Genomic DNA, 25,820 nt, shown 5'->3' on the forward strand with positions numbered 1-25,820 from the left:
TGGATTTATTCATACACACCTCTCCTTACACAATGGAAGGCTAGCCCTGTTCAGAATGTCCCTGGGACAATTAGATCCCACCTTCTGAGTGGATTCCCCAAGAGAATGGTTTTAGAATTTAGTTATGTGTTTCCCCCACCCTGCAATCATAAGAGTGTTGCTAGATCAATTCCTGAAATTTGAACATGATGTTGAGACAATATTGGCTTGGGCAAATACTGCTAATAGTGCAAGTAGTCACTCTGAGAATAGGGGGAGAAGTCACAGAACCCACTGCTGTCCTGTTAGGTGGGCAGAGGGGAATGCCACTATAGCAAGGAGGGAGCTTTGGGAGTAGCTCCTGAAACTTGGGGTTGATAAGAAAGTAATTGGTGGTCAGCCTGCAGGGATGCTTGTTAAACTGTATGGGGAAATTAAGCACCAGGGTATAAGGAGGCCTTCAATCCCACCTAAGTCTGAACTACCCTTTAAAGCCCCTACTTCATTTGGATCATTCAGGGGAGGCCACAGAGGGCAGTCCACAGAAGGAAGGAGTGCTATGGGCCCACTAGGTGTGTGTACCCTTTTAGCAGCCTCTAGACATGTTATTACTGTGAGTAGGGCCAAATGGAAACCCTTACAGTTATTCAACCCATCTCATGTGGTTAACACTCTACAATATCAAGTCCCTAGGGGGGTAAAAGATATCTCTTCTTTAGTGATGGACATGAAGTAAGCTGGAGTACTTTCTTATGCCAGATCCCCTTGCAATAACCTTGTGTTACTTGTGAGGATGGTACCTAGCAGTTTACAGTTACTACAGGGAGCTGAAAAAAGTCATCATGTCTGTCTCTTCAGCTATTCCTGACCTTGTCTATGGTGTAGACCAGGAGCTGAGGCCCAGGATAAATGATATGGGGCTATCAACTTTGCCAGTACTTCTCCCTCTATTTCTGTGGCTGAAAATCATCAGGAACAGTTTGCTTTCACTTGGGAAAGAGTCCGATATAATCTCATCATCCTTCTTCAGGACTACTTGAACTCTCCTTTGTACTGCCCCATTTTGGTGGCCAGAGAACTGAAAAAGTCTTCCTTTCTGGAGTGCGTTGGTATATGCCACTATGTTGATGTACTAATGTTTACTGGACCAGATGAGGCCATGGCAGCAGAGGCCCTAGATCAGATGGTGGCATATGTGAGAGATAAGAAGTGGGAAATCAATTCTATGAAAATTGCTGATCAGGAACACTCAGTTTTGGGAAATACAGTGGGAGAGGAGAGCACAGACAATTACAGGTACAGACCAGAATAAGCTACTGACACTTTATTTCCCACAATCTAAGGAGGAAACCCAGAAACCTACTGGACTCTTTAGATATTGGAAAACCTACAACCCTCACATGGGTATTCTGATGACCTCCATTTACTGAGACACTGACAAGTCATTATCTTTCAAGTGGGGCCCAGAACAGGCTAGAGCTTTGGAAGATGTAAAGTGGGTTTTCCAGGAGTCTCTCCCCTTGGGCCCTTACAGCCATGTAAAGGCCATGTTTTTGGACTCTGTCCATAAAGATCAGGCTGGATGAATTCTTTGGCAGACACCAAGAATAAGCCACTATTGGGTATCTAGATCTCCAGGCTGTCCAGAGCGTCCACTCATTATAATACTTTTATAGTTGTTCACCTCTTACCGAACAGATGACACTGAATCATATAATCACCCTTTGTTCAGTGTTCCTTATTATTGGCTAGACAATGCAAGGAGGCTGTGATTGCTAAATGGAAATTGGACATTAGAAACTATGCTTTCCAGGGTCCCTCTGGTATTAGTGCTTCATAAACAGGTAGTGACTATGCCAGGGACTGAGGCCTCCAGTTCAGACTTCCTACCTCTTCCACTGGCCTAAGGGGCTCCAGCTTATAAGGACCTGGCTTATGAGGGAGGTCATTCTTTCTGGTTATCAATAGTTCCATCTGCTACTGGAAGGCATGCAAAAATGGACTTCTGTTGCCACTAATCTGGTAACAGGAGATGCTTTTGGAAATAGGAATACTGGCAATTTCATCTAGTTGGCTGAGATCCAGGCTGTACAACTGATATGTGAAAGACCTTTGAGGAATGGTTGAAAGAGGATCTTCATCTACACTAGTTCCATGGGTCAGACCAAGTGGTCAAGAGCCTGGAGAGCACAGAACTGAAAAATCTTTGGAGTTAAGACCAATGGAGGAATTTTGCTGATGCCTTCCACTGTATACAGTTGTTTATGGGATATATGAGCATCCATCAGAGGCATATGCTTAAAAACAACAACAAAAAAAGATTGAAACAGAGTAGCAGAGGTTGGAAAGTGGGTCCAGTATCAATTTGAAAATTTGAGTAGTGATACCATGCTGTGCTGGGCGTAGGAACATGTAATTGCTTTCACCAAACAAGAAATCATATTATCTCTCCTCTCCTCACAAAACCTGATTGGTCCCAACTTGTCAGATCTAGCTTCCTTGCCTATGGCCAATAAAAAAAGAAAAGGAAAAAAAAAAACAAAGGCTCTGAGTCTTTCAGACTTGGTGGGGGCCCAATATCATGTAAGTCACTGTATCTTGATGACTGACTGCCTAAATATGTTTCCGGATGAGAAGAGCTGCATCTAGAGAAGCTAAGAGTTGCTAATTTTATGTTCTTGTTGCATATCTTTGTTATGTGTAAGAAAGAAAACCTCCTCCTTTCTTAAATGTTCAGTGACTCACAGGTGCCTCATTTTATTCCAACGTTGAATCTGAACTAAGAGAGTGCTGGTTTTAGGGTTATGCCTACATCTGCCTTCTTCTCCTTCCATCTTGGTTCCCCCAACTCCTTGCATCTCTCCAGAGAAATTTTATGTAGCAGAAAACCCCATCCTCCAGTACCAATCCTGCAATAGCTTCACTTCTCAAGCTAGGAAGAAATAGGTCTTAAAAGCTGATGCATGCTTACAAGTCAGCTAGTCCAGGTCTTCCCCAAATAGCTAGTACACTATCTCAAAACCTGGCCCTTTATCCATTATGCCAAGTTGCCTCTTGTCTTGCACTTAGTATGTACCTAATAAATGATTATTTGATAGAGATTTGTATTGAGACTAGCAGTTATCTCCTCCAAAGATGCCTTCTTTGCTTAAGCACACTCCTTGGCCTTTTTTTCCCTTTATGCTCAAAGGCACTTGTGTGTAATGTTCACTCTTCTGTCTTTAACTTGTGTCTTAAAATACACATTTATCTACTCTCCTGTAGCATGTTTTAAACTCCCTCAGGTCAGGGACTATTAGTGCTATATTTAAAAAAATCCATGCTTCAGTATCTCTGAAAAATTCCAAGTACACAGTAAATGTTTAGCAGCAATTGAAAACAAACAAACAAACAAAAAAAAAGAGAGAGGCATCATGGCATAGAATAAAGTATGTTGAATTTGAAGTCAGATGACCTGGGTTCAAATGAAGTTTCTGCCAGTAATTGCTCATATTATCATGAGCAAAGTATTTTTTTTTCCTTTCTAGGCTTCACTTTTCTCACGTACAGGTAAGAAATAAGGATATTGGTTGGGACAGATGATCTTTGAGGACCCCTCTGCCTCTAAATCTTTGATGCTAAGATAGGAAAAAAGGTAGAAAGGGATGGCAGGAAGGAAACATCTCACTATCTATTCATATGCTTGTCGTTGATTCTCCATTTGTAAAATGTGGATAGCAATGCTGTCAATAAGGTGTTAATGCAATCTGCCTATTGAAATTGCTTTGTATTATTTTTCATTTGTATATCCTTTGTACTTACTTATCTATACACAGGTTTCATTTCCCTTCTCAAGTAAAATTGTAATATCCTTGAGGGAAGGCCTTTTTGCTGTTGTGCCTGTTTTCTTTGTATTCCTAACAGCTAACACAGTGTCTTACATAGAGTAGGTAATATTATTTTTTTTAACTTGAAATGTTTATAAAATAAAAGTCTTCTATAGATAAAATACACAATTACTAATTAAATTTCTCAATACTACCTATTAGACAATACAGAGTCAAGATGGCAGAGTATAGGTAGCAATCTAGCTAAATTCTCCCTACATTCCCCTCCCCCAAACAAATTTAAAATGCCAGCTCAAATCAAATTTTGGAGTGGCGGAGACAACAAACAACTCTAGGTTACTAGCTCGTACCTATCAGAAATAACAAATGCTGGAAGTGTTGAGGAAAAATAGGTATATTAATAAACTGTTGGTGGAGTTGTGAACTAGTTCAAACACCCTGGAAAACAATTTGGAACTATGCCCAAGATAATAAAAATGTGCATACCCTTTGACCCAGCAATACCATTTCTAGGTCTGTGCCCCCAAAATGGAGCTATATGTACAGAAATATTTATAGCAGCTCTTTTTGTGGTGGTAAAGAATTGGAAGTTGAAGGGTTACTTATCAATTTAGGACTAAGTGAATAAGTTATGGCATATGCTTGTGATGTACTACCGTTGTACTATATAAAATGACAAGGGGGTGGTTTTCTAAAAAAAAAAAAAAAGACAAAAACAAATGGGAAGACTCCCATGAAATTTATGTAAAGTGAAATGAGAAAAACTGGGAGATCATTGCACATAGTAATAGCAATATTGTAATGATGATCAACTGTGAAAGACTTGGCTACTCTGATCAATACAATGATGCAAGACAATTCCAAAGGACTCGTGATAAAGAAAATACTATCCACTTCCAGAGAGAGAACTGATGAACTCTGAGTACAAATTGAAGCATAACTTTCTTGCTTTATTTCCTTTATTATTTTTTTTGTGATATAGCTAGTTTGGAAATATGTTTTTAATTATTTCATATGTTTAATTGATATTATATTGCTTATCTTTTCAATGGGTGGGGTAGGGGTAGGAGGAATGGAAAGAAGTTAGGACTCAAAATTTGCAAAGAAAAGAATGTTAAAAATAATTTTTTTAAATTCTCAACATTTTAGGAAAATTTAGACAGCCACATTACATTGACTTATATGCATGAGGACCACAATCAGGCCAATTATTATTTTGCAAAACAAGTGGTCTATCCCTCTTTCTTTTTGTTTTCCTTTGGAAAAAAAAAGGAGGAAAAGCAAATTGGATCAATATTTTAATTGGATTTTTATACATATCAAAATATAATTTCATTCATATATTCACATGTTTAATATATCTTCAAGTTGAGGCACTGATATGATAGCAACCTCAGGGATCTGGAACATGTAATTGCACCCAGGCAGAAACTCCCAAATGCCCTAAAGAACATGAAACAGGAAACAAAAAGAAGAAAATTGGACAGGAGAGGCCACAGGAGAGACTGGCTGAATTGATCAAACTGTCTAAGTAGGCAGGTATAAATGACCTCAGTGGAACCAAGTGAACTTTGTTCAACTAACACAATTGGAAAGAGAGTGTGAGAGAGACAAAGAAAGGGAATTAGGGACATAAAGAGAGTGTTGGTATAGCTGTAATTGCACAATAGAGAGCCTGGTACAATGCAAATAACAATGCATTTGAAGTCAAAGGATCTGGGTTAATATCTTTGCCCAGCTAATTACTACCTGTGTAATCTTGGGCCAGTCACTTAACCTTTCTAATGCTTAGCTTTTAGTTCTGTAATAAGAGGGGATTGCATTACATACCCTTTAGAGTCCCTTCCCACTCTAAGTCTTATCCCATCCTATAAACTTAGTCGACTTTTATTTCTTTTCTGGACATTTATTTGGCACCACATAGCTGGGGATATATTCATTCTAGAACAATAGCTCACTCAGCACAACTATATATTTTCTGCGCTGAGCAGAAACCTTCTAATAATACATCTGAACACATGCAGGGATATTTGTTTCAGTTTTTAAAATAATCATTGCCGAAATGTTTCGTACATAAATACACAGGACTCTTAGGGGATAATTCTTGTTGTTAATTCTACTTGCCATACACACAGTGAAGATCACAGTGCACCCTTTAGCTCTCCCCTACTGTTGCTTACCCTCTGACATCTGTCTGGCTTAGAAGATTTTGTGACTTTTCCAAAATTTTCATGATAGGCATGATTTAAATGAGTTCATACCTCTTGAGTTTTTTATTGTTTATTTCTTTTCTTTCATTTTTTTTTCTGTGTTCATTTAAAATGATCTTTTGGATATACCTCAAAAATTGGAGGTAGGGGTGGAAATTAACTGAGTCATCTGTCATTTCCCTTGGCCCTCCAGAAGTAACAAAAAATGATCCAAATTCTACGGAATGTCTTCAGCTGTGAACACTCACACCTGCATTTGCTTGATCACCTCATATTAAATTTGATTGTATTCATCTTCTAGCTAAATCAGAGATGAGAATCAAGAGTAGCTCCCCATGAAGTCTACCCACTGTTTGTGTGGGGTTCTATGATACTGAACTAACTTGGGTCTTCTCTTGGGTTTACTGAGTGACAGATGGGCTTGTGTGGGTAAGCTATTCCCTGAAGATTTACTTTTCCCTTGACATGTATTGCATATCAACTCATATCCTATAAAATTAATTGCGCTGCTTTGTGTGTTTGTATTTTATCTTTGATTAGATGTTTGCCAAACTACTGTGAACATGGAGGAATGTGTACTCAGTCCTGGGCCACCTTTTACTGTAACTGCAGTGACACAGGTTATACTGGAGCCACATGCCATAACTGTAAGTAGGCCTGAAAGATATTCAGAACAGACTTTTGTGAATTTTAAAGGAGGGCATGATGGAAGAAACCTTTAATACACACTTATTAGTATTCTTCAGTGAATCATGGTTTCAATCACAGATAGTGAATTAAGTGCCTAGTATGTACCCAGAAATACTACCGTAGCAAATTGGGATAAGAATATTTTTTTCAGTATATAATGTAGTCTTTACCCTTTGATAACCCACACTAAAATTGGGGAGACAAAATTATTGTGAACAAACAACTAAGAGTTTAATTAAGTGCTAAATTATATGGTACTGTATTAGCTTTTAGTGTAATGGAAGTTCAAAGAAGATATTAGCCAGAAAGAATGAATCAGCATTCATTAATTAAGCACCTGCTATCAGGCACTGGATTAGATTAAGATTATAAATACAAATACCAAGAGATGAGATTTATGTTATGTGCTAAAAGCTATGTATGATTTGTACAGTTGCCAGAGAGAGAAGATATAGCAGTGAATGTGTATCCTGTATCCTCAATCAGCAACACTCTGAATAACTTTCAGGGGTTGTGCTAGGTGCCCATGGGAAATGGAAAGGAAATAGGAGGTTACTCTGTTTTAGTTTGAGGCTAGGCATAATAAAGTAGAATAATCATTCCTTTTCTTTTGGGGAACAGTATAAAATATCCCACTAACACTTAGAGGACTTGACACTACCCTAGTGTATTGCTTTCAATACCATGTCGCCTATGAGGAATTGCAGCACATACGTGATGAGAAATGACCTAATAGTAAATGTGAGATAGTTTGGAAAACTCATATTCAGCATTACCTCATTAATATAAGTAGCCAACACATTGTCAGCTAAATCTTATGGAATCATAGAATATCAGCTCTGGAGGGGACCTTGGAGTCCAAACCCTTCATTTGATGGAAATCCCTTGCCACTGACTTATTTCTTGGATTACATTTACTTCCTCTCTCACGTCCTCAGAGCTGTATCCATAAGGCATACAGACACACTGCTTTCTTACTTTGAACCTGGTTATTTCTATAGTGTCAGAGGTGAAAGGTGTATTTTCTTCTTAGAGCTTTTGTCACACTCCACAACAATGGAGAGAAATGATGTTAGCTTAAAAAACAAATTAGATCTTTTTCAAGACAGTCTTTGACTTGGTAGTGTAATGACTGAAAACATGACTATACCTGGGTCCTTATCTAAGCTTTGTCTCTAATTTGCTTTGTGACCTTGGATCATCCACTTTCCTTTTCTAATTCACAACTTCCTCCTCTATAAAATTAAGGAGCTGAGTGATATGTTCTCTGAAGTTTTTCTGCTCTAACATTCCACAATTATTTCTTAGGCCCAGAGAGAGCCTGAGAAAGCCTGAACTAAAAATCAGGCAAAGTCTCAGAAATGGTAGTTAAAAATTATCCAGACTAAGGTGATTTTATTCAGAACGGTTCCAGGGAATTGATTAGCCTACATACCCAAAGTGCAAATACTACTTTTCCTTTTACAGTGGGGAAGGGGAATGGGATGGCCAAATGCTGAAGCTTATGGTTTACTAAATTTCAAAAATCCTCATCCCTTCAAAACTGTTCCATTTGCTTTCCTAGAAATAATCCAGCTCTTTTGTTCAGAGTCTTGTGGCTGATAATGCTTGATTCCTTGCATTTTAATCCATCTATCAGGCTGAAAATGTAGTTTTTTTCCCCCTAAACTTAACAACAGTCATCCCCACCCAAGGTGGTAAAATTGAGAATTAACTGGTGTGAGGTGCTGATTTTTAAAAGGACAATATCAAGACTGATGAGATGAAAAGGTAAATACAGTACCTTAAAAAAAAACAAAAAACTTTTTTTTTCAACTCTCCTTGTGCTTCTGGGAAATCTATCAGTGCCTAAGAATGTGGGCTGCAACAGTACTAAAAATCCAATAATTCACCTGGGTCAACAACTAGAGACAAATTTGAGGTATTGTATTGCTTTGAGGCTTTGCATAACTACCAGGGGCTCTCTTTCCAGTCATAGATATTCCCTGCTTTCTCCTTTTCAGCTCCCCTCATCTCATTTTTCTTGAATCATTGTTTTTAAGGTGCCGTGTTAAAGTATCTTATCAAAGGCGGCATGTTAGCAGATTTTCTGAGGCATAATCACCTAAGCAATATGTGTCTCTACTGTGTGCCCATTCCTGTGTTGAGTACTAGGTGGGATATAGAAGTCAGTTGTAAGACATGGTCTCTGGCCTCCAGAGTAGTTAGGAAAGCTTCATGGAAGAGGTTAAACTCAAAGTTAGCCATAGAAGATGGGTAGCGTTTAGATAGAGGTAAAGAAATAAGGGACTTTATTCCATGGTATGAGCTGAATCAGTCTTCTGAATCATGTATCATACCTAGAAATGATTGGAATCATTTAGGCCAGGCCTCTCACTTTACAGATGAGGAAACTGAGGCTCAGAAAAGCTCAGTAACTTGCTTGGTTCAAGTAGCAGGTCTGAGATTGGAAACCAAGTGCTCTGTGGTAGTGTGATACAATGGAATACATGCTGGGTTTTTGTGTCAGATGATCTGGTTCTGAATCCCATCTCTGCTACTAGCTGATTCTATGACCTTGGGCAAGACACTTCACATCCATGGGTCTCACTTTCTTCAAATACAAAATGTGGGCATTGAGTTAGATGGCCTCTGAGATCTATTCTTACTCTGTATCTTTGATCCCATGCTCACATTCTGCTCTTTCCCCCCACACTATGCTACAGCTGCTAATGAAGGTGATATTCACACAAGCTCAGCAAGCCTTTATGCTAGGTGTGTGGCATTAGGTTTGTTTTTCTGGCCTTATACAGAATGAAAAATGATGTGAGGCAGCATTAAGAGTCTGGTGAAAAGTTATTTTAGAAGCTTTGAAATTTGGGATGCTGCCTAAGATCTTTAGGAAACAGTTTTGATTATGGTATATTCAATGTGACCTTCAAAATGTGTTTCGGATAAAGAAAATAATAATTAATTAGATTATATACTCCAGAACAATGATTCATCCTTCTGAATATTCTCTATCAGTCAATAGCTGTTTATGGCATACCTGCTCTTTGCCTAGCACTATACGGGACACCTAATATTTGATGAATGCTTAGGTGCCCAACTGACCCAATTTGTCAGAGTAAGTATGTGTTAATGAATGTTTCATTAACATTTTTATATTTCTCTAAATGTGTGTGAAGTTCCTTGACCTCAATTTCATTTCCCTTTTAGGATGATCAAGCTGCCCTTTTCCCAGATGTCTTCACCTTGTTGTCTGCCCTCGTTAATCTCCTTTCATAGTCTAGCTCTTTTGACATGTTAACAGCCTTTTAGATCACTTTTCAGTAGGGAAAGAGGATGTCAGCTTTCATCCTTTCCTTCCATCATACACAGCCAGATATAGAGCTTCTCCTGTCAGGCAGTCAATAGCTGGCTATTGATTGGAAGCCCTATCAGTTGTCTGGCTATGAAACACTATAGTTAACTGTCACACCAGCGATCACAGTATAGCACAATGCATGTGTGCTGTCCTAACAGTGCTGCCTTTGGTGTAGGCAGAAATACTTTCACCTGGAAAGAGGGTTACTAGCTAATGAGATGTTGGAGAGGATTAGGCGGCTTCTGGTAGCCAGTAGACTTTTCGAAAGCTTTGTTCATGCTGCTTAACTCAGGCAAGTTAATACGCTGATGTTAGGAGGTTTTTATCCTTGTGGATACTTATGACTGGTTTTTCTTTTCAACTGAAGGGGACTTAACAACCTCTTTGGTCCCAATTTTTAACAACAGAGTTTCTCAATTTGTTCAACGTCCACTGGCCCACATAAAGTAAGAGAAAGGAGAGCAAGGAGAGAGAAAAAGAAAGGGAAAAGAAAATACAAGTGAATAAATTGATGACAAAGAAAGAGGGGGGAAATAAAAGAGTCTTAATTGGTGGGATATAATATTGAATGAAAAATGTATTAGTTGCTTGTACTTAGACCCATGGTTTGCCTAATTCCATTCTCTAATCTGTCCTCCATGCAGATGCCTAAATAATCTTCCTTAAGCAAGGTTTGACCATATCTATCCTATGCTTCAGAAGATATTGTGGCATCTTTAGCATTAAGGACAATATGCAACATCCTTTATTATTTGAAGTCTAATACAATTTGGTGTTAGTTTACCTTTTTAGACATATCAAAGTATACCTACATTCTATATGAACTGGTTTTCTCCTTTTCTACATGTGATAGTTTACTTCCAACCTACATACTTTTGCTTAGGCTATCCCCTATGCCAGCAGTAGTATCCTGCCTTGCCTCAACCTTTTAAAATGACTGATCCTGTCAGTGTTTTATTTTCCCATTGCAAAATTACTTTGTATTTATTTTGCAAGCATTTTGTACATATCACTCTATGTATATATAGTATTCCCAGAGTAGAATACAAGTTCCTTAGGATCAGGACCATTTTGTTTCTGTTTTTGTTTTCCTAGGGCCTAGTTCAGGTCTTCATGCAGGAAGGTCCTTAATACATTTTTTTTTATTGAATTGAGCTGAGTTGAATGATTAAGTATTAAGTGAACTAGATTTTTGAAGCCAATCAGTCAACAAGTATTTATTGCATAGAGACTATACACTCAGAACTATATGAGGTTCTATGATAGTTGAAAAAAGCCCTTTGCCCTTGAGGAGCTCACAATTTGATTCAAGAGAAAACAGTACAAGCCAGCATGTACTCAGCCACTGACCTGTGTGATGTAGAGTATAAATGGTTTTGTCACTAAGGGAAAGAAGCAAATCGTGTGAGTTAGACAAGTCAAGCAAGCCCTTATGAAAAAGGTTAGCTAGGAGCATGGCCTTGAAGGATGGTTAAGATTTCACTGAGACATAATTGGCAGGGATAGGACATTTAACATGTAAGACAAAACAAATGCGTAAATGCAGTAAGGGGAATATTGTATGAGGGAGACATTGGAGACAAGCGAGACAGGAATGGAGAGATTGTATCAGGGGATAGGAGAAATGGGGGCCATCCACTCACCTTGGATCTACTTCTTTCCACTGAAGACATTTAGGGAATTTTCGATTAGCCATTGTCATCTACTTAACTTTTTCTATCAAGTAAGATTTCAGTGAGTCAAATTTAAAATACTTATATAGGGTTGACAGCTTGTATGAAACAAAATAATAAATGCTGGCTTTGTTTCATGTATCCTAGAAACAACAGTGGGTCCCAAATCGTGAGATAATAATTAACTTAACATAATTTAATTCTTGATATTGACTTGCTTTGGAGGCCTAGTGATATTTGTCTTGAATCCTGAGCAGAAACAACAAATATTTCGTGTGTACTTCAATCAACAGAAGGCTAATTGCCATCAAATACAATACCTCAGTAACTCTGAATGTCACATTGATAAAAAATGTTCTGTAAACCACAGAAGAAAAGATTGAATATACGAAGACATATTTTGCATATTTGAAAGCTAAGGCATGACTTGGCATTAATAATAATTATGTAGAACTTTGGAATTTACAGCAAGCTTTTCTCACAATAACTGTGAAGTGGGAAGTATGATTATTGTATTACTCTGAATACAGGACTCACTTTAAAACAAGCAGACAAACAAACTTCAATCAGACTTGTGCAAAAAACTCAGTGCAGCTTATAATCAGTGTTATTTTTCATCATTTCCAGGTGATTTCATTTTTCGGATGTGGCCTATGTTGAGGCATAGGCATTGTTCCTTATACATAAAAACAGCATTATTCCAAATTTTTATATGCAAAGACTAGAAGACCAATATAGGCTAAGTACCAAGTTACAAATGGTCAGAACAGAGACTTGAACCCAAGTCTTCTGATTTCAAATCCAATGCCCTTTTGATTATACCACACTATCTTGGAAAAGGCAAGTAATATAGACTTATTTATTTAGATAGTGATAAAATTGAGTGACATTCTCATTATTTTTTTAAGAAAGTAATCTCATTCTCTAAGGCAAAAGGATCCCACAGAACAATTCCTTACAAAACTAGGGCCATCAACGATGGACCATAGGACCACATTAAGAAACCTGACCAACTTTTGTTCCAGTGAACATGATCTAGAGTCCAGAGGTATAATGAGATTAAATCCTTAATCTAAAATCACATAGCTTAAAGAAAAAAAATCAGTAAGAATGAAACATCTGCATTCTAGTCAGCTTACTTTCTTTTTCTCTGATTTCAAGATTTAAAAAAAATGAAGTGAAATTTATGAAATCTTCAGGAAGGAATTGAAATCAAATATATCTTGGTAGTCAATAAGGGAACAGATTTCAAACTACCTTTCCTTGAGAAATTAAATCCCAAAATATAAAAAATAAACACATAAATTCTTACACTTGTTATTGCTCAACCTAGCCGTGACTTACTTTGAAGGAATGATGGCGAATGGGGGCAACTGCATGACTAGAGAAAAACAAGGAGTCTTCCACTTTTCAAAAAGGGATCTCACGGGATATGAGTTCATGAGTTTGATGTGGTTGCCTGCAAAATTACATAGCAGATTATTATACAGATGGTTTGTAAACATTTGGAAAGACTTATTATTAGAGCTTTCATTAGAAAGGGAAGTAAAGATCACTATGAGTCAGCATGGTTCATAAGAGCCAGTTACGCCAAAATGACCTCATTTTCTTCTTTCATTGGGTTACTAGACAGGTAGATAAGGAAAGGACAATGTCATAGACATGAGATAGTTGTATTTCAGTGAAGCATTTGACAAATGAACCGTTTATATTACAGTAGTCATAAAATTAGTTACAGAGTTTGAGAGCAACCTCTAGTAACATCCTTCAGAGCTCTGTCTTCACATTAATTTGAACATCTTTAGCAGTGACTTGGAGAAAAGCATAAATGATGTGCTTATCAAATTTGCAGCTGATACAAACCTGAGATGTCTAACTAAATTGTCATTATTGCTATTCTTGAGATCCAAAAAAGGAAAAAAAAAAAAGATCTTGACAGGCTGGATCTAGGTGACGAATTAAATAAAATGAAATTTAATATGTATGAATTGAATCCTGTGTTCCATTTGTTATTGTTGTTTATTCTATTCTTTTTTTTAAAAAAAATCAACTATATGTAAGTATAGGATAGAAAAGATATAATTCAGCTTGCAACTTATATGAAAAAAGCCTAGAACTTTTAGTGGATAAACAGGTAGGCATAAATCCACTATGATATGGCAGCTAAGAATAAATTTCTTCTTAAGTTGCATTAGTAGCAGTAGGGTGTGCAAAGCAAAGAAGAGGATAATTCTATTGGCCTAGGTCCTAGTTAGGTCAGGTTCTCAAGGACATGTTTTTAGGGAGGACATTGGCAAACTGGGACTTATCTAAAATACTGGTGTCAAAACAAATAGAAATGGGGCTGGTAAACTATACATAAGCATATTGACTAAAAAAAATACGACATATTAACATTGTTTTTGTTCTGTTGTATTTTTATTTGTTTTGTTAAATGTTTCCCAACTGCATTTTATCTGATTCCCTCTGTGGTAGAGAGTGTTGTGGGAGCAATTAGCCATATCTGATCTAAAGGAATGTTACCAGAATATTCAGGGAATTGGAGACCAAGCCCTATCAGGATGTGTTGTATGGAAGCAAGGATGATTTGGGAAAGAGAAAGATTAGGAAGAGAAGAAGAGAACAAGTTTTTATTAAGCACCAGGCACTGTGTTGAGAGTCTTAAAATATTATCTCATTTGATCCTCACAATAACTATGATATAGATGGTATTATTATTCCCATTTTATAGATGAGGAAACTGGGCCAGACAAAGGTTAAATGATTTTCCCAGGGTCACACACCTAATAATTGTCTGAGACTGTATTTGAACTCAGGTCTTCCTGATTTTATCCACTATGGCACCTAGCTGTTTCTGCAGGAAGAGTAGAATTGTTAACTATTAGACTTATTCTGCGTGATCCGAGAGAGCAGAGGAAGATGAATGTGCTAAGAAGTATATTTAGGTGGACTAGGCTACCTTGGGATATATAGTAAGTTTTCTATTTTTAGAGATGCTCAAGCGTAGAGTGGATTACCACTGGTAAAGAATATTTTGGAAGGCTTTTTTTTCTTTTGCCTCAGAAAAATCTTCGACTAGGTGACCTGAATTAAGGTCCTTTCCAACTTCTCAGTTTCTATATTTCTGTGTTTTACCGAATCTGTGGTTTTCTTTCTGAACCTGTACATATTGGAATTCATCAGCTTTCCTGGTCAAAAAAAAAATAATCTGTGTCTACCATATTAGCCACAAGCCTCTCCAAAATAAAAAAAATAAAATCAGACATACTTTGACAGACTCTGAGATAAAGTACATTAACTTTCATAACGAAAGAGGCAATATCCTCAAAGTTAATGATAATATTATTATTAATAATTATTATTTTTAGAATGACTCTCCTTGTACCACTTAGGCTTAAAGAAAAATGGCCACTGAAAGGCTCCATCTCATTTCTGATTGGCACAGAAGTTTTGACCTGATTTGTTTCAGACCTGTGCCAGCCTGTATTCACTAAGCCTCCCTCTATTTCTCCGGGGGATGCAAGATTTAATGAATATACTTGGATTAGCTTTAGCTCAACTGCAGCTCAGAATACCTTAGCTGAAATGATCCTCTAGCCTCCACAGAAGCAGGAATTATAGGTGTGTGCTACGTGAGGGCACTGTTATTATTTTTAATAATGAGTCAGTGTGGTATATTTAGGGGCAGTGTGGCTTTGATACAAGCTACTTATGTGACCTTGGGCAAAACATTTAATTTCCCTTGCCCTCAGTTTCCTCATCTTTAAAAATGAGTAGTTCTAGATGATCTCTGAGGTCCTTTCTAGCTCTATTTTTATGCATAGGTATTTGAAGGGATGACTCATAGGAAATTGTTATAAAAGCCTAACGCTACTCGTTCTTTAGTTATGTCTCAGAGATTACCACTCAAAGCAGGATTAACCAGAACTCAATATTTTCACGTGCCACATATCATTTATTCAAGTAACCTTAAAAGTGAGGTAAAATGTTAAAATATGACCAGGGCATTGTGGTTGCCGGTAATTAAAGCCCAGGAGGCCTCTCCTTGAAACCCTTTTAGTATTTTATTCAGAATCATGTGAGGTGAGACTCCTTAAGACACAATGGTGTTTTCATTCAGAGCAGAAAATGGGTCAGGGGCCCTTTGGAGTTCATCATTAAATCGATGTATAGTTGTCTTAGTGCTACCCTGTCCGCTCTATTTCAAGCACAGTTCTGAATGAGGACACCAGGTATGTTATCTTACCTGGTCATAAGGTAAAATCCATTACCATCCTTGACTTGCTCAGTTTTCATTCTTTCAAGGTCAGGAATTTTGACTCTGTGATTGAAAGAAATTAAAACCAGCACTCCTGAATTATTTCCTGCATAATGTCATTACTATTCCAGGTAGAGGTCAAGTCACCTACCCCATTAAGGTTCTCTGATACCCTTAAAGAGATTTGGGGGGAGAGGTATCTGGGCTCTCTATAAGAAGCTCCAGCCCTACTGATGTTCTTCCTTCAAGTGTAGGGCATGAATCCCAGTACCTCAGTTCCATTTAGCCATTAACAATCAGATTACATTTTACAAAGAAATACTTTCTTCAAAAAAATATAATTACAAATGCTATCCCAACACCTGGGAGGCATTATTCCCCTATCCCAGTACCATCTCAGTCTCTGGGGAGGGTAAAGGTATTAGGTTCAGAGCTTAGTTCAGTTCTTATAGAGCATGCAGTCCCAACATTGAAATCCAACTCCCTCCTCCCCCTTCAGTCTTGAGTCCCAGGCAAGTATGCTTCCTAGGGTTTTTTTGCCAGTGAGCCTTGCTGAAACATCTCATCTCGAATCCTGACTCCAAGGTTGCCATGTCTCCAACTTCAGGGATCATTGCTGACACTTAAAACTGAGAAGGGCAAATGACACAGAACAGAAACAGACATCCCAAGGCTCATTTCTCAGAACCAGAGTAAAAGAGTTAGAATAGGAGAAGTAAATCCTTCCCCTCTCACCTATTAAGTTCATAGCACCTGCTCCCCCTCTGCATGCAACAAGAAACAAGGCTTGCCAGAAAAAAAAGCAACATAAAGAGAGCAACCTCTCAGTCTCACCAGTTTTAAAGACATCACTTGTTCCAGTTCTGTAGTGAATCAAAGGAGGCTACACCTACTTACATGGTAGGGGACCTAGAGTGCCTCCATTTTAAGAGAATGCCTAAGCATTGCCAACCCGTGCTTTGCTTTGCTTTGCCAAAGCAAACCCTCTTAGGGATGCCTCCATGTTAAGTGAAATAGGAATGTTTCAAAGCCTTCATGACATGTATGTTATCAGAAAAGAATAATAGGTATATTTATAATCTCTTCATGAGTGATATTCAAGGGATAACTTCTAGAGAGTTAGATTTAATAAATTAGAAATCATCGTGACCTAGTACTTAGGAGACCTAGGTTCTAATCCTAGTCCTGCCAGGAATTTTTTCAATGCCGTTGAACAAATCACTTTATTTCTTTGGACCTCATTTTCCTAATGTATCCATTGGAAATAATAATATCTGCTCCATCTACCCCACAGTGTTTTTGAGAGTGCAACATGAAACAGTACACATGAAAGCACTTGAAAAATATAAAGAAGTAAACAAGAATAAAGCAGTATAAGTATTATAGCAGGCTTATCAATACTAGTTATAATGTTAATATCATTTGCTATAATATTAGTTATAATTTATTAGGCTTTATCCTTGATGAGTTCTACTTGAGAAGTATGCAAATTTGGCTGAATCCCAGAAACACAGAGCCTTCAATAATAAATCTCAATAATAAAAAAAAAAGGATTTTATCACTTCTTGGCATCTGTTTTATTTTTCAGTTGTTCACCACAAAAAGTAACTTCAAATTCTCAGTTCATTAGAACAACAGAAGATCTTAATATGTTGATCATTGCATCACACTACTTAAAAACCCTCCCTTATTTCCCACTCTCTTTGAAAAATGTCCAATGTAAAATTCAAGATACTCCCTGTTCTGACCCCAACCAACCATTCAGACTTTCCTTCCCCTACCTCCTTTTAGACTTTCTTCCTCCTACCTCCATTCAGACTTTCCTCCTACCTTCCTTGGCTAGAAACATATATTCTAGTCAAGCTTCATTACTCATACTCAATGAGCATTTAGTGTGGCCTTTGTTCATGATATTCCATCTGTCTAGAATCCCCCATATTCAACCATCCAAATCCTTTCTATTCTCCAAGGCCCAGATGAAATGCTGCCTTTTTCATGAAGATTTCTCTTCCTCACCTCCATATGAAGTCCATTTATTTTTCTAGCACTTTGTTAATATCTGCCTCCTGATACTTTTATTTTGCATTATAGTTCCCTATGTGAGTATTTTCTGTAACAACAAAACCAGCAGTTAACATTTTTATAGCATTTCAAGGTTTACAAAGTGCTTAACATATATAATCCTGTCTGATACTTAGAGCAAGCCTGAGAGGTAGCTGATCTTATCCTAATAGAACGTAAGCCCCTTGAGGGGCTTTGCTTTTCTTACTGCAGTGCTTTGCTTCTAGTAGACACATTGTTGAGTGAATGAATGGAGAGGTAAATGGATAGATGAATGAATAATTGACTTCTGAGGAAGTCTTATTCTTTTATGCAACTACACCTTTAGAGAGTATTTCTATATTGTATAGTTTCAATATATTATACATAGTGCTTTATGGAAGTGCATTTATGCATGTATACATATATGTAACATAAAATATATAACATCAAAATATATAGCATAGAAAGGCAATAAACCTGTCAACAAAGCAGTCCATAGAACTAAGCTTATTAGTCTGTCAGCAGAAGAGTTGTCAAAGTCCATTTTAAGTAGTAAAGATTTCATGCTGACAGTTAATGTGATGATAGTAGACCCTGGCAATCATTCCTGCAGTTCGTTGTCTCTCATAATCTTAATGTCTTTCCAGCCTGAAGAGGAAGTGATCATTTCTATCTCCTAACACTTGATGTTTATTGTTGCTGTTGTTTAAACAGATGCTTGTTGAAACAACCAACATTTGCATGTGTAGAAAAGAGTTGCCTGTTACTTTCAGTCACTCAGCAGAGTAAACTGGACCCTTAGATTATGATAGTTTCAGAAGCTATGTTTCTATGATTACAAATTTCTTTGTAAGGAGATATTACTCCAAAGCTGGAGATAAGATGCTCCAAAGACTAACAGACTTATAAAAATAACCTGGGTGAAAATATACAAATAAACCAAAATTATCAACCAAGAAAATTATATTCAGAAATTATATTAGAGGCCATTCAAGATAATTTCCTATATAGTGGAAGATTCCTGTCCTGAGGAATTCAGCTTCCTGGACTTTTGCTTGCACATTTCTATAAGTAATCCTATCACATTTCTGGCTAGCTCCAGTTGTTAGAATTTTTGTTCTTTCAATGACCTGATAACTGTCCCTTGGTATTACTCCCCCACAATACTAATGCCTGTTTATGATATAGGTGACCCATATAAGATGTCGGGGATCTCTCAAAAGACAAATCTCACTGCTCCCCCTCATTTTCTGTGGTGAGGTTTGGTAAGGGATGAGTGAGTGTTCAGGAACCTTTGGTAAAGTGTGCTAGAGGCCTTATGAAGTCATTTTAGGCCACTGTAGCACACCATTTATATTCATTAATGTCATAAGTATGACTAATAACACTGAACATGTTTCAGCCCACATATGTTTTGTTTTTATTAAGATTTTCAGTTTTGTTCATTTTAATTTTTTTAAATTACACCCAAACATTCTTCTTAGTTGAGATCACTCAAGTATTTATGAAGCATCTTCTTTGTTTCAGTATTTGTTCCCAGTAGTGGAGAAATGGAAAACATTACCCCTTTCCACAAGAGCCTGGACTCTAGTTTTGGGACAGGTCTCATACACATGTTAAGTATTAATGAAATAAATAGAAAAGATTATAAAATAGTCTTACATAATATATATACATATATTATAAAATAATGTACTATAAAATAACGTAAATAAAAATGCACAGAAAAAAACTTACCACAGGAAGTAAAGAAAGGGAGAATATTGTGGGCTATGGTAGTCAATCAGAAATCTATGAGGCAGCTAGTTGGTATAGTGTATAGGGCAATGGCTCTGGAGTCAGGAGAACCTGAGTTCAAATCCATCTTCAGACACTTGACACTTACTAGCTGTGTGTCCCTGGGCAAGACACTTAATCCTGATTGCCTTGCACAGAAAATAAATTTTTAAAAAATGTATTAAACAGATGAAATTTATGTTGTTAAATTATGATTGTATATTTTCCTCCTGTAGGTTAGATGTATTCGTGAGGGGGAAGCAGGGCATTTTCACACGTGGGAAGCAATAAAAACAAAGGAGTAGAAGAAGCAACAACATGATGTGTATAGAAGATAATTAGAACATGATTAGGCCAAAAAGTATATGCAGAGGAACAGTAGATCAAGTATAATGTGTCAGCTTCCAACCAGATGGTTTCCAAGACTAGTATGGCTAGAAGAACCCTAGGATTCAAGGATCATGTAAGCATTGTTGTTGCTTTTGAGTCATTTTCAGGGGGTTTGACTCTTCATGACCCCATTTGGGGTTTTTTTGGCAAAGATATTTGAATGGTTTGTTATCCTTCTCCAGCTCATTTTGCAGATGAGGAAACTGAGGCAAATGGGGTTAAGTGATTTGACCAGGGTCACACAGCTAATAAGTATATGAGTTCATATTTGAACTCAGGAAGATGAGTCTTACTGACTCCAGGCCCAATGCTCTGTCTACTGCGCCACGTAGCTGCCCCTGATTATAAACATTATTCCCCTTATAATAATTACATAGCATTTTGTTATTTTAAAATATTATCTAATTGATCTAAGTAGGTCTCTTTCAGTTAATGTCTGGATACTATTTTATATTTTTGTGTGTACCTGAAATGGGAAAGTCTGTGAAATAGAAATAAAGTCTCTATACTCTCTCAACCATGGAGAGTTGACTAGGACAATGTAAGTTTATGTGATTAGCTAGTACATGGCAGGACTTAATCTCAAACAGAACTTAATTCCAGCTTTTCCTGTATCCTAGGCCACCTTTCTATCCATTATGCCAAATTGTCTATGTGTCTGTCTCTGTATTTAAGGGGGTATTTGTATATACATGTGTGTATAAACATAAATATATATATATATGTATACACATATACATATATACATCTGTGTCTGTCTATTTGTCTATCTGTCCATCTATCTGTCTATCTATCAGATAAGGATTGGACTTGTGTTTTCATTGATACAGGAAACTCTAGATTTAGGAAATTTCCTCTACCAATGCATGTCTCCATCTTTTCTTCAATTTAGAGGTTATTGAGAGCACTCAAAAGGTAGGTGACATGTCTGGAATTGAATGAACCAGTGTGTGTCAACAGCATGCCTTGATTCAGGCCTTCTTTACTGGGAGGTCAGTTTCTAATGTACCATACTCTAATGACTTTCATGTATATACAGGAATGCATTCAAACATACATACATATATAATTGGCAATTATATATAAGTAAGCAAAAGCAATACACAATTCTGGATCCAAAATGGTTCTATCATAATATGAATTCTGATTATAAGCAACATACATACATACATGTATTATATATATATATAATGTATATGATTAAGTTTTCAAATATATTTACTTATATTATCTCATTTGATCCTTGAAATATCCCTGTGACGTAGGTATTACTATTACCCCCATTTTACAAATGAGGAAACTGAGGTTGAGAGAAATTAAGTGACTTACCCAAGATCTACAGCCAGTAAACATCAGAAAGGGGACTTCAATCCAGGCTTTTCCTGACTTCAATTCAGCTTCTTGATCCACTATATATACTGCCTTCCATTTAAGCTAATAGATTATCAGAAATACCCTAAATTTCTCCTAAAACCTAGTTCAGTTGTCCAAGAATACAAGTAAAAAAAAAAAAAACATTGACTAAAATTATCTACTTTTTATTGAGCATAATTTCCACCAATTTTTTTCCTTAGGAGAAAAGAGGACTATTAAAGCTTCAACAAAATGAGCTAAGCTTAAGATCATGACCTAGTAGCATCCCTTTTACTCTCGCTCTGTGTTATGTAGGGTATAAGGCTTCTGATTATTTACCCATGTTTCATATGTAATTAAGGGACAAATTGAGACTTGACACAGATCAGTCGGCTCCTAGCTCACAGTTCTTTTTACTGTGATAGGACCTCTGGAAGAAACATAGGGCCTGTTGCTGGGAGAACAAGTTAGGCTAGGTGGCCAGAGCAGAGTCCTTAGGGGATAAGAGTAGAATAATTAGGTTCAAACAATACTGTGATGCATATTTATTGAGTGTCAAGTTCAGGAGTTTGGGTATTATTCTCATCCCACATCTTACTATCTTTCAGAAAGACCCTGTTTTTGAATGGAAAAAAAAAAGAAAGAAAACATTTGCAGTAACAAACTTTACTAACAGTAGGCTAGTTCTTAAATGTCAGACAGCATAAGCCATTGCTGGGTCCATATTAAAAACCTTTCTAATTTCACACCCCAATTGTGAATTTGTATTATCTCTAATGTCAAGTAACGGTGCACCAAAATGGGCTCCCAGATCATAAAACATTTTGGGGGGATAAAAAGTGGACAAATTAATGAGAAATTTTGGAGGAGGCAATAGTTTATATGTATTCCACTGATTGGTTGTATTTTTTTTTCAGTTCTAGTCTCTTATTACTGCTTGTCTGAACTATTGAAGTTTTAACCGTATTTTTCTAGACATCTCATATTATTCCCCTAGATACATTTTATTTTTAAGCCAAATTGGACTAAAATCCAGCCCTTGAATATCTTTCACCTTCTCTCCTCTTTGCCTCGATCTTGCCTTTCCCTATTTCTAAAACATCTAAATACTGACTAATCCTTTTGATAGTTGGAAGGTGTGTGGATGAGTTGAAAGAATACTGGATTCAAATTCTCCTTGCTCTCCTGCTTACTATTTGTATGGCCTTGAAGAAATCACTTAAGATTTCCAAACTTCAGTTTGCTCATCAGTAAAATAGCCAATTTGGATAGACTCCAAGGACCCTTCTAAGGTTAAAGCTATCACCCCATTTTAATACTTTAAATCATAGTGCAAATGCCATCTCCTCCACGAAGGCTTCTATCCCCTACTCTCACTCACCAATCAGGAAAGAATTCCTTCCCCAAATCTCAGACATCACTGGGCTCTACATTTCATTTATAAAGAACTGTTATGTATTATGTTATCTGTGTATGTGTTCTACTTTCCTTTTAGACTGCCCTCCTTCTACTCTACATAGGGGAAGGGACACTATTCTCATATTCAATTGAATTCACATTTATTAAGTATCGGCTATGTCCCAGACACTATGGTGAAAACTGAAGACAAAAGTAAGCAAAAGAAAAATAGTCCTGGCCCTCAAGGATCTTACAATCTAATAATTCAGTCATTTTTCAGTCATGTCCAACTTGACCCATTGTGAGGTCTTCTTGGGAAAGATGCTGGAGTAGTTTTCCATTTCCTTCTCCTGCTCATTTTACAGATGAGGAAATTTAAATAAACAAGGTTAAGTGACTTGCCCAGGATTACATAGCTAGTAAGTGTTTTAGGTCTTCCTGACACCAGGCCCAGCACTCTATCCTCTGTACCACCTGGCTGTCCTCAGAATCTAATGGGAAAGGCAATACACAAAAGGAAGCTGAAAAGAACAGGGGTACCAGGTAGTACCTGGCATAGGATTCATGATATTCTATACAGTCTAAACCAAGCAGAGCTGCTGATGGAAAGTGGGAAGTTATCAGGAAAATTCTGAAAGTTTTGAGCCCTCTATAAAAGGTTTTGGGAAGAGTTTAATGCTTCACCATTCAGCCCTCCAATCAGAGGGGAGAAGCCATTAAGGAGTTGAGGGTCAAAAACTGAGTCAGTCAGGATGATGATGAGATTTCAGGTGATGAGATTATATTGAGTGGTCCATGATAGAGTCCAAGCCAAGCAGAATTGGTGATGGAAAGTGGAGAGTCATATTAAATCATACCTTTTCTTGTCTCTAACTTGATGCTCTGTACACAGTAGGAACTTAACAAATATTTGTTTAAATAAAATGAATAATCTGAATGAGATGTGTTAGTAAGTTCAGTCAACTAGTGGTATATGCCATTGTTCTCTCCCCTTAAATCAGTACCCTAAGCCCTTTGATTGAAGCTTTCTTTTACTGGGTAAATTTTCTCATTAACACTCAGTGACATTATCTAGGAAGGCCCCTTGAGCTTGCTGGACTTTTGTAAATCTAAGGGGATATTAGAATTACAGCAACAAATACATATATAGCCTTAATCTTATTGCTGCTTTGAATTAAATTTTAAATGTTTTCTTCTGTGTGAACTAAAGGCTTCCTTTGGCTATTCTGTAATTGTTATGTGAATAATCCCTTTCAACTGCAGGAAATCTAGGTATTTGTAGTCTTTGATTTGCTCCAATTTTTCAAAAGTTATAATTGTTGAGATTATTATAGATGATGAAATTATTCAGCATGACTATCCCCTGCTTGGTTGGAAAGGAACATTTTCCAGTTCCATGGCAGAGAGCCCTTCCCCATGCAAGTCTATAATCTATTCTCAGCTCATACTTGTTCCTTTTGTCACTTGTCTTACGATAAGAGAATCACTCATCTTACCCATAGACATATCCATGACAAATTGGCAATATTGTGGGACAATTCCTATGGTCACATCAGTTCTTATCCCAAGAATGTTAGCATCATGAAAAGCTATGAAGATCTATTCTATTACCTCTGGGAAGAAAAAAAAGAATAAGACCGATGAAACTGTCCAGCCATTTCAAGAATTTATACTTTGTACTGTTAACCTGGTTTCAAATCCCTGCTCTGACACTATCTGGATAACCATGGACAAGTTATTTGCTTTCTCTTAAACTTGGTTGCCTCATCTGCGAAATAGGGATAATAATACAAATAATAGTATCTTATCATACAATTTTTTTCTTGAAGGTCAAATGAAATAATATGTCTGAAAAATTTTACAAATTTTAAAGTGCTATGTGACTACTAGCTCATGTTACTATTCACTGGGCAAAGGCAAAAGAAGACACATCAAAGAGTTGCCTGTGATAATAACTATAGCTCATATTCGCATATGAATTTATAGTCATTAGGTTTGTTAAATATGTTATTTCACTTACTGCTAGACACCTGTGAGGAAGTAATGTTATTTTTTTTTCTGATTTTACAGATGAGAAAAATGTGGTTGAGAGAGGCTAAATAAATTGTCCAAAGCCATTTAGTTATTAAATGACAGATTCAGGGGCAGCTAGGTGGCACAGTGAATAGAGCGCTGGCCTTGAAGTCAGGAGGACCTAAGTTCAAATCCAGCCTCAGACACTTAACACTTACTAGCTGTGTGACCCTGGGCAAGACAACTAACCCCGATTACCTCACCAAAAAAAAAAAAAAGATTCAGGTATCAACGCAAAATATTAAAATAATTATTATATTAAACAACTCAATTTCAACAAATGTTTATTAAACACCATGTGCAGGTTATTGTATTGTACTTTCCAAAGAATGAAAACACACATAGTACCTTTAAGAAAATTATAAGCTAACAGGAGGGATAAGACAGAACACCAGGTATAAAGTTATAAGGTTAATGGAGAAGGTATAGTTTTCATATGAAAATTTTGAGATGGAAGTGATAATTTTTCCTTGAGAGGGTCATATGCAAAAAGACAGCCACCAAGAAATGATTTTTTTTTATCAGATCAAGCCACAAATAGTTTCCATTAAGGCTTAGAGGGGTTAGAGTCTGTTATGGTTGGGGGTATACTCAAAATAATGAAACCAAAAGGTCTTGGAATATTAGAGAATGAAAGGGTCCAGGCTTGCTGTGATATGTTCTTTCCTACTGACTAAGGGATAGGAGGGATTGCCATCCCCCTCCTGCCGTCCACCTCATATCCATAGAAGGAGTACCCACATCATTGAAATCCAATAGATAATGTGGATAGATATATAACACATATGTTCTAAAATTATACTA

General features: G+C 37.0%; 1 protein-coding gene across 1 annotated transcript in view; it reads left to right on the forward strand.

Moving 5' to 3' along the window:
* Nucleotides 1–25,820, forward strand: part of CNTNAP5 (contactin associated protein like 5) — an 880,169-nt gene that overhangs the window by 493,824 nt on the left and 360,525 nt on the right. Inside the window, exon 11 of the mRNA XM_027854715.1 lies at nt 6,557–6,663. Within this exon, the coding sequence (XP_027710516.1) occupies nt 6,557–6,663 (107 nt within the window). The remainder of the gene's footprint in view (nt 1–6,556; nt 6,664–25,820) is intronic.

The sequence above is a fragment of the Vombatus ursinus genome, unplaced genomic scaffold (genome assembly GCF_900497805.2).
Source record: "Vombatus ursinus unplaced genomic scaffold, bare-nosed wombat genome assembly UNPS02010548.1, whole genome shotgun sequence".
Lineage (NCBI taxonomy): Eukaryota > Metazoa > Chordata > Mammalia > Diprotodontia > Vombatidae > Vombatus > Vombatus ursinus.